Source organism: Peromyscus maniculatus, chromosome 1 (genome assembly GCF_049852395.1).
Source record: "Peromyscus maniculatus bairdii isolate BWxNUB_F1_BW_parent chromosome 1, HU_Pman_BW_mat_3.1, whole genome shotgun sequence".
NCBI classification, from domain to species: domain Eukaryota; kingdom Metazoa; phylum Chordata; class Mammalia; order Rodentia; family Cricetidae; genus Peromyscus; species Peromyscus maniculatus.
The window spans coordinates 109,664,735-109,678,603 of NC_134852.1; the positions used below are offsets into that span (position 1 = coordinate 109,664,735).

At 45.0% G+C, this 13,869-nt stretch overlaps 1 protein-coding gene and 1 non-coding gene across 4 annotated transcripts in view; both read right to left on the reverse strand.

Annotated features, from left to right (window-relative positions):
- Uvrag (UV radiation resistance associated) overlaps positions 1-13,869 on the reverse strand; it is a 277,558-nt gene that overhangs the window by 131,808 nt on the left and 131,881 nt on the right. For all 3 annotated transcript variants that reach the window (XM_076547989.1, XM_076547997.1, XM_076547992.1), the window contains one exon: positions 6,042-6,147. In XM_076547989.1, coding sequence (XP_076404104.1) covers positions 6,042-6,147 — 106 coding nt within the window. The remainder of the gene's footprint in view (positions 1-6,041; positions 6,148-13,869) is intronic.
- LOC143271598 (U6 spliceosomal RNA) lies at positions 3,461-3,567 on the reverse strand. The gene has a single exon (XR_013048819.1). It is a non-coding gene; the product is annotated as a U6 spliceosomal RNA (small nuclear RNA).

A 13,869-nucleotide genomic window follows, 5' to 3' on the forward strand; every position in this document is an offset into this window, starting at 1 on the left:
TTATTATGAACTCATGTTTATTTTACTACAGATAGATACACATTCATACAGAGATAGCCATGTCCACTGAAAGGGCTTTAAAAGCACGAAGCACACCCAGTGACCAGATCTTGTTTCTGAACACCATCAGCCAACCTAAGGAGCAGGGCTCTGGTGAGAGATGGCTCATGCCAGGGCTAAGACGGCCAAATACCACACGAACCCGACTACACAGCACCGCAGTGTAAAGGACACTAAAAGAGGGTAAAAGACGCAAAAGTCAACCTGAAAGAGTTATTAATTACGTCACTTATTTTGGAAAGGGTTTGTTATGTATCCTAGGCTGGCCTTGAACTCACTAAGTAGCCTAGGCTAGGCTTGAGTGGAAACACTGGTGGAATCTGAACAGTCAGGAGTTAACAGTGTCATATTAATGTTACAGTCTTAGCTCTGCCTTCACAGCATGTCAGCTGCACCATGGATGCAGAAGATGTCATCATTAGTGAAAACGGGGAGGAACCTATAGGGAAATTCTAAATTATCATTGCAAGATTCTTTTTTTTTTTTTTTTTTTTTTTTTTTTTTTGGTTTTTCAAGACAGGGTTTCTCTGCATAGCTTTGCGCCTTTCCTGGAGCTCACTTGGTAGCCCAGGCTGGCCTCGAACTCACAGAGATCCGCCTGGCTCTGCCTCTCGAGTGCTGGGATTAAAGGCATGCTCCACCACTGCCCGGCTGCAAGATTCTTATAAATCTAAAAATTTGGTTTTTACAGGCAGATGCTCCAAACCTGGCACTTCTTCTAAGATAGGAGATATGAACGCCAACTAAGACATGGAGTGTTCATCACAAAACTGTAATTTAGAAGTGAAAAGGGAACACTACATCACCTTTAGAATCCTCTTGAATGAAAGTCCCTGCAAGGATGCAGTTAGCTACCAAAGACGACAAGATGATACCCGGAACAATCCCGTAACTGTTGAAACTGCATTTCTAGCTCAGAACTTACAAAGAAAACTACAACCAACTCAACATTTCCTACAGAAAACAGAGAGGAAGGACATTGCCTGCCGGGAAAGTAGCAAGGCACCACTCTAACAAAAACCAAATGAAGAGCAAGCTAAGGAGAACAGGGAGACAGCTCAGCAGGGAAGGCTGCTTGCTGGGAAAGCCTGGGTCCTGAGTTTGGATCCCCAGCTTCTATATAAAAGCAGGGCATGGCCTTGTGAGCCTGTAACCCCAGTGCTGGGGGGTAATAGTGGAAACTAAAGGCTAGCTGGCCACCAGCCTAGTCAAAAACTGGGGAAGCCCGGCTCAAGGGATAAGGCAGAGGTGATAGTGGAGGCCTCCTAACATCCTTCTCTAGCCTCCAAACACACGAATATGGAAAACCGCACACACATACATTTATCACCCTCAACACAAAAAAGACAGCAGCAAGAAAACAAAACTGCAGACCAATGTTCCCCATGAAAATAAAAGCAAAACATTCTCTAAATTTTTAAACAAATTGAACACAGTATTATGGTAAAAATAATTTATTATGACCAAGAGGATTTCCTTCAGGCATACAAAGTGGGGTTAACATTCTAAACTCAACCAATGTGCTCCAGCATAGCACCATAACAAAACAGAAAAGTTAAAAGACACACAACTAGAGCAACAAAAACAGCTAACAAAACCCCAGACACAATGTAAAAGTCATAATGACGGCAGCAGACATTGCCTAGGAAATATAGTTAAATGCCAGAGTTCATGTTGAGCATGGATGTAATGTGACAAGATGCCAAATCTTTGCAAGGCATCACCTATAAACTCTGTATCTCTTAACAGATAATTATTTAAAGCTAACTAAGAAGAGGTTTGAAAAGGATAACTGATTGATTTCGGCATCAAATATGCCCTTTCCCTTGGGCTAGAGTGAAGAGTGATTTTTTTTTTAAATTACTTACACCCATGATATTAATCACATTTGTGGTATTCATAGATTACATTCGTAGTATTCATTCAATTTATATATATATATTTACATATATATGTAATATATATAAATTTATATATATTAATATAAATATATATTATATATATATAAATATATATAAATATATATATATAAATTTTAAATGTCAAATGTCATTTCTTGAAGGGGGTAGGAAGTTAAATACAGGCTTACAGCACAATGGGAGGACCCCAGAGGGCAGAAGTTCACTACTGATGTTTTACAATCTTGCATCTAAGCTGTTAACGCCCATTATTCAGGATACACAGACAAGGAACTTCCCCTAAGCATTCAGGAGGGTGGAATCTGGCAGGGAATTAGCATTGGGAGGATATCAAGGTCAAGGTCCACAAGCAAGGCAACAGTTACCCAAAACGGGGGCCAGGGCCCTGCAGGTCCCCCTTTTATTAAAAAATGAGCTTCTGACTTGGGTTGCGTGGGGCATCAGCAGGTCACCTTACTCGTCATGGAGACACCTGCCCAGGCCACACAGGTGCTCTGTCTTAGGTTGGTGAGTGCCCCCCAGGCATTACCCGTCTCTGAATACTCATTATCATACAGGCTCAATCATGTGTGAGCTGCATGGTTAATTGCTGCCAAAGATCTCAAAGTGGTACTGGGCTTGCAATCTGTGTATTCGATATAGAAAAGACCAACAGAGGTCCTATCTCACCCATAGCCAGTAGGCTAAAGGCAACTGAGCCATTCCCTTCCTTAATGAGCCATACTGTACGTTGGAGTCCTTGTAAGATAGTATCCCAAAAGCAACTGGAACTTGAGTTTTAAGTTTATAATTTTCAAAGCTTATCGAGATGTATATAACTAATGAATTAAATTTATCATGCCCAATAGAATGAAAAATTAACTAACTGTGGTAGCTACTTTTGTTGCCAGGGTCTCCATTGTGCTAGCTGTAGTAAGCAATTATGAAATGGTAATCCCAGAAACAGTAGCAGCAGTGTGCACCATTGTTATAACAGCAACAGCGGCAGCAGCAATGTCAGATTCTCTTCTGGATTGTGTGGACATCCACTGGCATGGATACAACTCCAGGAACACGAACCGCCAAAGCCCGTTTTTCTTGATCCCAGCATGACTTTAGCTGGCAGCTCTTCTGGAGAATCCAATCTCATGGCTACAGTTCCTAGGCTTACATTAATGCTTGCCAAAGCTGGCCATATTGGGCTCTCAATCTCCATTGGCATCAGAAGGGTAGATTTTTTTCATGGAGACCCATTAGGTCTCTGTCATGTTGGGCTTCAGCAGCAGCCACAGGGCACATTCAGTGCTCAGGAATCCAAAGAGGAACCTCATTGTCCTGAGGAAAGACATAAACCAAACTCCAGGGCCACACCAACACTAGATCAGGTCTCCTCCACGTGCTAGTAGAAAGATCCTTCCATCGCTCCAGAGGGTCATTTGCAACAGGAGCCCTCCAGTGTTTATCTACATCGGATCCTCCAGCAGAATCCACCGATAAAAAAAAAAAATATGGAATGCTTCACGAATTTGCGTGTCATCCTTGTGCAGGGGCCATGCTAATCTTCTCTGTATCATTCCAATTTTAGTATATGTGCTGCCGAAGTGAGCACGAAGAGTGATTCTTATATACTAAAAATACTTGGGATGGAGTAAATGGACTTGGACCAATTTGCAAAGGTAACAGTACTTCTAATATGCTACAAGTAAACTTAGAGTTTATAACAAGACACTGTATTGGATCCTTTCTATTTTAATGTTTATTTATATGTATATTTGTGTCCCTGTTAGTATGTATGCCACCTGTGTACAAGTGCCCATGGAGACCAGAAGAGGGCATCAGTCCCCTGGAGTTTGGGTTATAGGCAGTTGTGAGTCATTGTCATCATTCACACCAACACACACACACACACACACACACACACACACACACACACACCCCGTGCTGGGAATTGAATCTGGGTCCTCTAAAAGAGAATCAAGCACTCTAACTGATGAGCCATCTCTCCAGCCTAATAGATTCATCTTGAATTCAACAACTATTTAATACTTACTTCACATCTACTATGAGCAAACGTTTGTCTAGATGTTGGGAATCAAATGGGAAGGAAGGAGGGAGGGCGGGAAGGAAGGAGAAAGGGCGGGAGGGAAGGAGGAGAAATTGAAGGAAGAGGGAGACGTAGGAGGGTGGCGATCCCAAGTCTCATGGAGTTTAGAGAGACAAAAGTATATTAAGTAGGTATCATGTTAGATGGTAATAAATACTACAGTGAAAAACCAAGCAGGAGAGGGAACTGAGTGTGCTAGGGTGTGATTTTCAATGGGGTTATTAGGGAACTAGATGATTTCTAGGTTCACTTCCAGCTCAAAACTCCTTGACTTCCTTCTGTGTTAACTAGGCAGCAAAAACCACAGAGTGACCCTGTGAACCTGACCTCAGTAAACTCACGCATTCTATCACCCGAGTCCGTGTGTCACCACTTATATTTTAGAAAAACAGGATTAAGCATACATGTTTCCACCCTGAGACAAAGCATATGCAGCCACTTAATGACGCAAGTCATTTCCCAGTCCTGCTTGGGAAAGTAAGATAAATAAAACCTAGCAAGTTCTCCCCAGACAGGGGTCCTAAAAATGCAGCATTTTTGTGCATTGCAGGAAGGATTAAAACCTGACACTTTTCCCTCCCCCTACAATATATATACTCACGGCCTGGAATTTAGTCCTTTATTGACCCTAAGTTATAACACAATGGACAGTTGTTTCTCTAGCATGGAGGATTGTCCATAGACAAGGAAAGTGCTATAAAGACCCAAACAGCTGCTACTGGGTACCATCGGACGTCTGCTATGTGCCAGGGACAGCACAAGCGCATGTATGAAGTTCAGCTGTGTGGACTGTCAATATCAGCACATTTCTACAGGTTGAACAAATTCATTAGCTCAAATCCTAGGAGAGAGTGTGCATAGGTAGCAGCACACATGTCTCCTGGAACTCCAGGAGCATGTGACTGTGTAGACAAACCTTCAGTGTAAGAGGTGCCTTTGGATAAGTGGATACAAGTGACAGTGAGGAGAGGCTCTGTACGTGAGATTCTAGTTCCTGTGTGCAAATAATTCCTGTGACTTCATGCCAAGTTGTACATTTTAAGTATTTTTGTACCCCATAGCGCATAGAAAGCTGTACACAGTACGTGGCTTCATCTGAAGCACAGTGTAATTTAGTGCTCACACCTGGCTCACAGAGACAGAACAGGCATTCCAAAGCTGCTACTCTTTCCCTCTCAAGGAAGAGTATGAAAAAGCATCCAGTTCTATGAAGATCTGCAATCCCCCCATCTGGACTGAGGTCACGGTTTCTTTGAATGCCTCACCAACCCCACATTTCTCTAGAGGTAAACACTGTTCACAAATGGGCCGCTTATGTTTGATCCTATTGATTTTAAAATCCATCTTTTAAATGTAGATTAATTCTGGGTAAATATAATCAAAGTACACATTAAATTTTAAGAAACTGTCCTCATCAAACCCAGCACTATGTATCTATACCAATGAAATGTGTTTTTGCATTTATCTATTCATTTAGTATCTGTAAGTGCGTGTGTCATAGAAGTCAGAGAACAATGTGTAGGAGTGGGCTTTTCCTTCTGCCACCCGAGTCCCAAGGACCACACTCACGTCGTCAGGTTTGGGGGCAGGTACCTTAGCGGCTGAATCGTCGGTACCCGCCCAAATGCTTACTTTCAGTAAATTAGTCCCTACTGGTCTCCCCCATCCCTACCCCGTCCTGGCAGCTCTTTTTACTCATTATACACTTTTTATAAGATGTTAATAAAATAGTCTGCTAGTCATCTTCCAAGTAATTACATATAATCTCAAGTTTCATCTAACAGAATATAGCAGATTTACCTTACATTATTAGCAAATGGGAACTTTTATTTCTAACATTTAAAATACACCAGCAGCCATCTTAATGCAACATTATTAGCATCATTATTGGTACTGTCTAGAGACTTTTTTCTAAGAATAATATGATAATCATTTGAAGAAAACAAGAAGTTTGAACAGGTACTTGTACAAAAACCTACCAGCTCATTGCTTGTCGACGTGAGTCTTAGTTTTTCTTCAATTTCCTTTCCAATTCTCTGAACAGTTACCTGAGTCTGTTTAATTGCACACTGGGCTCTATGAAGCCTAGAAATACAAGTTGTAGAAAAATGTAAGTGAGTTAATTACAAAGTCTAAACACAGAGAGTCACAGACATGAATTATAAATCTCCTAGGATAAACAGAGCCAACCCTGAACTAACCAATTATTTCTAGATTCAAACATAATGAAGTAACAGGAATCACAATCCTAAAATAACAGCGCTCTGAAAAGCCTACCTCTGCTATAACATAGTTATGGCGAAGGACTCTGGAGGGTTGGAAGCACTTTAGAAAATGATCGGGTTGAGGGGCTGAGAAGAAGGCTTAGTCAGAAAGGAGCCTACTGCTCAAGCATGAGGACCTGAGTTCGATACCCAGCACCTATGTAAAAGCTGGACCTGGCAGCACAAGCCTGTAATCTCATTGCTGGGAGGCAGAGACATGGGGATTCATGGGGCTTTGTATAAATTACTAGAATTTATATAAAGAGTAAAAGATCTAGAAGTAACAAACCAATCTTAAAATCTGTCAGATATCAAGGTTTTCTGCAGTTGCATGATCAATAACATAAGTATGTTACTAACATAAAGATGAGAACTAGATCAATAACCAGGTGCTCTTCTACATGCAGATATTTGGTTGGCAGAGGTAAGACGACTTGAGCCCAGGATTTTGAGACCAGTGGTGACAGAGTAGTGAGACTCTGTCTCAAACAAGGGGCTGGAGAGATGCCTCAGTGGTGAAGAGCACTGGTTTTACAGAGGACCCAGGTTTGGTTGCCAGAACCCATAAGGAAGCATACAGCCATCTGTAATTCCAGTTCCAGGGGTCTCAATGTCCTCTTCTGGTCTCCATGGGCATCAGGCACACATGTGATGCACATACATACGTACATACACACATACATACAGAGACAGAACAACCATTTACTAGTTTACCAGAACCAGGAATGTCTGTTCACCTACAGATACCATGAGGAAAGTGAAAATGTAGTCTTCAAACTGGGAGAAAGGAGCAAAACCAAAGAACTATGCGGGAGCCACACCAGGGAAAAGACATTCTTCCATAAATGGTGCAGGAAGCTGGATTGGATATCCTCATAAAGGAAAAGGAAATCAGATCCCTCTCACTCTGCAAAAAAACAATGTGGATCAAAGACTTTAAGTCCTAAAACTCTGAAACTGCTAGAGAAAAAATAAAACAAACAAAAACTACTTCAAGACATAGCACGGGCAACTTGGAGATACAGGCATAGACAAAGGCGTTCCGCAAGGACTCCAGCAGCGCAGCGGGATCCGCAGAAGGTGGAGTGCGCAGTCAAAAAGCCGCACAGCAAAGCGAGCGTCAGCAGGATGAAGACAGCCTGCGGAGTCGGGAGAGCATCTGCTGATGGCAGCCATACCCACGGCTAGTAGAGGAAAAACTCAGCAGGTTGGGGATTTAGTTCAGTGGTAGAGTGGTTGGCCCTGGGCTTGGTCTGCAATTCCCAAAATAAAATAAAACAACCCAAAATTAAACACACACCCAAACCCCCACAGATTATTTGTTCAATGAATGGGCAAATGAACTGAAGAGACATTCTCAAAAGGAAAAAATAATAAATCACCAATAAATATACAAACAGAAAGTGCCTAACAACCTCTGCCCCAGGGACAGGAAAAGAAAAACCACATGGGTGCCCATTCCTCCCAGCACCAAGAAAACCAAGGACATCAAAAGCTTGCAAGGGTCGCTCAGGAGACATTATGTATGTATGTATGTATGTATGTATGTATGTATGTATGTATGTATGTATGAATGAAACTACCACTGCTTTGTGCACTAAAAATTGATTTCAAAGAGACAGTGAAGTAAGCATAGAAAAAGGAATTTAACATCTTAGTCTCAAGATGAATGTAATGACATTCACGGTGAGACGCTGTTTCACACACATTAGAACTAAAGTTACGCGATGGCAGGGCGGGGAGCAGTGGAATGTACGGGCACTGCTACTAAGTTAAATAATACCAACATTTTGAAAAGGCAGTTCCTTAGGAAATTTAAAACACATCTAACCTTCGGTCCAGCAGTTCTAATCATAAGTGCTTACCCAGAAAAGACAAAAACGTTAAGTCCACAAGCTCGGTTTCAGAATGCTCACAGAAGCCAGGTGTAGTTGTGTGCCCTGTAATCCTACAACTTGGGAAGCAGAGGCAGGAAGATCAAAAGTTCAAGGCCAGCTTGAGCTACATAGTCAGTTCAAAGCCAGCCAAATTTACAGAAAACACTGTCTCCAACAACAACAACAAAAAAGGTCACAGAAAACAATCCAAATATCCACCAACTGGGACACTAAGAACCAAATGGTAACAGTCTACTGAGAGTATGTGATACACACAAGACTATGAATAAATCTCAAAAACATGCTGAATGAAGAAAGCCAGAAGCAAAACAAGAATAGCTGTGTCCTGCTCTTGATCTAAAACCCACCAGCAGATAAGACCTACCTATGGTGTCAGAAGAATAGCTAGCTGCTTCTGTGGCCAGGGACAGACACTAGGGAACTGAGGAAGTCTGAGGAAAACTCACATTATGATGTACTGTATGTCAATTTGACTTCATTTATTAAAATTGGCTATCAATTTTTAGCCTGCATGTCTTCTTTGTAGGAGGGAGAAGGAGTCGCTCATTTTTTAACGGATTTATGGCATCAATATCTCTGGGAGCACGTCAGTAGGACACTTCTAGGCTGTTGGGAATTTCTTCATAGTTGCTGAGGTCATCTGAAAACTGTCAACTCTAGGAGGCGCCTTTGCTCGTGAGACCGGTCATTCAGCAGCTCCCTCAGGACTGCGCCATCCTGTTCCTCTTGATGGGCCTATGTATGCTTAGTTATACTGATAGTAACACAGTCCTACAAAGGCACCTCGACAGAAACCTGAGTGCAAGGGGAGGTCTTTGAGAAATGGCCCTATTTCATCCCCAGCCTATCTCCCTGGATCTTCAAATTCAGTAATACTGATCCACTGGCATTTACCTGGACATAATCTTCCATGTCTTATTCCTGCGCCTCTTTATAAGCCGTGAATCTGCCCACACATTTTCTCTGCACCCTCGCAGGTAAGCAGAGCTTTACTTAACCCACGAAGAGGCAGCTCAGCCATAGCCTCTGCTCCGCTGCCCTTCCCTGGCTGCACCAGGCAGCTGGAGGCACTTGCTCCTTGCTCTGGACATACGCACCACACCACCCACACACAGCACCGCAGCAAGCAGCACTAAGGACCATGCGTACTACAGGGAATGGTTCTTCCCTTGTCCTCTTCCTTAGCAGCTCTTAATGAGGGGCAAGAATACTCATCTTCTCACACACGCTCTAGATGCTGAGCACAGGGAGGGGTACAACAGAGGCGCCCAATGGATTTCCTGATGTCCAGAGTTTACACATAACATTAGCACATTCGTGAGATTGATAGAGTGGGAGATTAACTGAAAGATCACTGTTTCCTACATTTATAAATTCAAAATACTTTATCAAGAAAAACTGCACAGAGACCACTCCTTCAGGCAGGGGAAACAAGCAATTTTGACTAAAAACAATAGGTATTATCAACCCGCGGAGACGCCAACAGAGCGGTTACTTCGCGGGGAGCTGCCTAGAACTCCACTGGTACTGTGCAAACAACCTTGTCAAATGGCAAGGACTTTCAAAATAAAAATGATTCATGACCATAATTAATGTATGACTTCAACTATTTGGCTCTCACTGCCCCAGACGCTTTCTGATCTTACCTTAGGGGCTTAAAGCCCACAGACAGAGTCACATTTCCTCCACTCTTCAGTGTTATCCAAATAGACCCTCAGAGCCCGGCCACATCAAGACCGGCCTCAGAATGGCCCCCTTTCATATCCAACTGGAGGAGAAAAGTTTCAAGGATTTAGGCTTTTCAAAATAACATGGCACATCCTGATCCTCGCAGGGGTGAGGAGGGGAGGGCCTGACAAGAGAAGAAGCAACTGCTTTGCCTTCACACAGGATGGCCACCTGAGGAGGGGATGCTTCCTGAATTCATGCCTGTGGAAATTCTCCACAAAGAGAAACACACCATCTAGTCACTTGGGTGACGGGTCAAGGCTAGTCATCTAGTCACTTGGGTGACGGGTCAAGGCTAGCCATCTAGTCACTTGGGTGACGGGTCAAGGCTAGCCATCTAGTCACTTGGGTGACGGGTCAAGGCTAGTCATCTAGTCACTTGGGTGACTGGTCAAGGCTAGTCATCTAGTCACTTGGGTGACGGGTCAAGGCTAGTCATCTAGTCACTTGGGTAACTGGTCAAGGCTAGTCATCTAGTCACTTGGGTGACGGGACGGGTCAAGGCTAGTCATCTAGTCACTTGGGTGACGGGACGGGTCAAGGCTAGTGCTCCCAGCTGATGTAAAACTGCACTCTGCATGCTGGGAGAAGAGATCAAGCAGCTATACTAGTCACCCTGGTGATGGAAGACAGATGTGCATTGTTACCTAATGCTATCTGACGGGAGGTGGGGTGTAGAAACTGAGTGTAATGAAAGTTCTTAAAAGCTAGATATTGTTGTATATGTAAAGATATACCCTGAACGAAAAATTATATAGCCAATATTGAGAACACCCAATCACATTTAACCACAATCTCTGGACATGAGACTTGAGCAGGCGTTTTCTCTACTTAACGCTGATCATGTGGCATGCAAACTGCTCCATGAAGTCTGAGAGAGGCAACGACAAACCAGAGCTTCCGGGAAGTAGCACGGCTCCCTGAGCTTGTGGGGAGCAGCGTGGCTCCTGCAGCTTGTGGGGAGCAGCGTGGCTCCTGCAGCTTGTGGGGAGCAGCAAGGCTCCTGCAGCTTGTGGGGAGCAGCGTGGCTCCCTGAGCTTGTGGGGAGCAGCGTGGCTCCTGCAGCTTGTGGGGAGCGGCATGGCTCCTGCAGCTTGTGGGGAGCAGCGTGGCTCCCTGAGCTTGTGGGGAGCAGCATGGCTCCTGCAGCTTGTGGGGAGCAGCGTGGCTCCCTGAGCTTGTGGGGAGCAGCGTGGCTCCTGCAGCTTGTGGGGAGCGGCGTGGCTCCCTGAGCTTGTGGGGAGCGGCGTGGCTCCCTGAGCTTGTGGGGAGCGGCGTGGCTCCCTGAGCTTGTGGGGAGCGGCGTGGCTCCTGCAGCTTGTGGGGAGCGGCGTGGCTCCTGCAGCTTGTGGGGAGCAGCGTGGCTCCTGCAGCTTGTGGGGAGCAGCGTGGCTCCTGCAGCTTGTGGGGAGCAGCAAGGCTCCTGCAGCTTGTGGGGAGCAGCGTGGCTCCCTGAGCTTGTGGGGAGCAGCGTGGCTCCTGCAGCTTGTGGGGAGCGGCATGGCTCCTGCAGCTTGTGGGGAGCAGCGTGGCTCCCTGAGCTTGTGGGGAGCAGCATGGCTCCTGCAGCTTGTGGGGAGCAGCGTGGCTCCCTGAGCTTGTGGGGAGCAGCGTGGCTCCTGCAGCTTGTGGGGAGCGGCATGGCTCCCTGAGCTTGTGGGGAGCGGCGTGGCTCCCTGAGCTTGTGGGGAGCGGCGTGGCTCCCTGAGCTTGTGGGGAGCGGCGTGGCTCCTGCAGCTTGTGGGGAGCAGCGTGGCTCCTGCAGCTTGTGGGGAGCAGCGTGGCTCCTGCAGCTTGTGGGGAGCAGCGTGGCTCCTGCAGCTTGTGGGAGCAGCGTGGCTCCTGCAGCTTGTGGGGAGCAGCGTGGCTCCTGCAGCTTGTGGGAGCAGCGTGGCTCCTGCAGCTTGTGGGGAGCAGCGTGGCTCCTGCAGCTTGTGGGGAGGGTGAAGTGGAGAGAAGTGCAGGGTGACAGGGACTAACTGGGACAAACGGCAGCATGGATCGTGGGAAGAACTCAGGCTTTTATTCAGAAGGCACTGGGAAGCCGATCAACTTTTAAGCTGGAAAAGATGTCATTATATTTGTATTTTTGAAAGCTCTATGCGGGAACTCTCAGGGACTGCGGAGGGCTGAGAGAAGGCACAGTTGAGGCTCGAGGAAGGGCAGCCATGATTGATGCGAAGAAATGCCAGAGCAGACTCTTTAGTTTGCACAATTAATACAAGTCAGTAATTCAAATAAAATAAAAAGAGAACGCTCTTCCTTCTCACATAAGGTGCATGGGGTGTGGGCAGTAACAAGAAGGCTGGTGTGTGGTTATGGCAACCACCTGAGCAAAAACAGGCACTGTCCTGAATAAAACAATGACAAATAAAACAAACTGGGTATGTGTGGGGAAGACGGGGAAGGGGTGAAAGGTCAGGCACGGGAGAGAAAAAGTTTGATGCCTGAAAACAAATGGCCAGCTGTTCTGGTTTGTACCCGGTTTGACTGTGTCCCCATAGGCTGACATGATGGGAAGCACGGTCCTTGGGGTGGTGGTACTGGGAGGTAATAGAAGCTTTAAAAAGTGAGGTCTAGCAGGATACCACTGGGGATGCGCTCTCACGTGGCCCTTTCAATACTCAGGACAGGGCTGTTCCTAAAGGGACCGGCCTGACCCAACCCACACTGCCCCTGCTCGATCCTGCACCCACCGCCATCCACCATGGGCCACCAGAGCCTGTGCTTGCTATGTGGACTCCAGAAATGCGAGCCAAGGAAAGCTCTGTTCCATGGTGGCCTCTGACAACGACAGTACACCATGGGGAAGAGACGTCTCTAGATATCCTTCAGGTATCTGGAGGAATTAAGGGAGACTCACAAATAACTTCATATCAGTAAGTTTAATTTAGATCAAGTAGCCAAACTGCCCCCAAACCACTAGTTTCCATATCTAAAGAAGTAGAAAATATGAACAATTACTACCTTGTTAATTAGATTTAAGGGCTAAAGAGTTGGCTCAGAAGTTAAGAGCACTGGCTGCTCTTCCAGAGGTCCTGAGTTCAGTTCCCAGCACCCACATGGTGGCTCACAACCATCTCTAGTAGAATCTGATGCCCTCTGCTGGTGTAAAGTCACACATGCAGGCAGAGAACTCATACATTAAATAAATAAATAAATCTTTTAAAAAATTAGAGATAATTAGAACCTTCTCAGGCTGGGGGAATAGCTCAGTTGTAGTACCTGAAAAGGACCTGTGAGACCCTGTTTCAACTCATTGCACTAAAAACATCAAAACAAAATATCTTGTCTGCTTACCCAGACCAGGTTCAGAGGCTTGCTGGTAAAATACCAGCTGTATTAATCTTTCAGAGACAAAGAAAGTATTTCAATTTGCCTGACAACACAAGTATTGTGGAATATTTAACTAGGCAAAGATGTGCTGTATTTGTTTACCTATGTAAAGATGTGTTGCATTTGTTTAACTATGTAAAGATGTGTTGCATTTGTTTAACTATGTAAAGATGTGTTGCATTTGTTTAGCTATGTAAAGATGTGTTGCATTTGTTTAGCTATGTAAAGATGTGTTGCATTTGTTTAACTATGTAAAGATGTGTTGCATTTGTTTAGCTATATAAAGATGTGCTGTTGTTTTACCTTGCTTGCCTAAGGTACCTGATTGGTCTCATTAAAAGCTGAATGGTTGGCCAGTGGTGCGCACGCCTTTAATCCTAGCACTAGGGAGGCAAGGGCAGGCTGATCACTTGAGTTCAAGGCCAGCCTGGGCTACATAGAGAGTTCCAGGAAAGGCACCAAAGCTACACAGAGAAACCCTGTCTTGAAAAACCAAAATAAATAAATAAATAAATAATAAAAAAGCTGAATGGCCAATAATGAGGGAGGAGATACAGTAGACTTCTGGGCAGGGAGAGTAA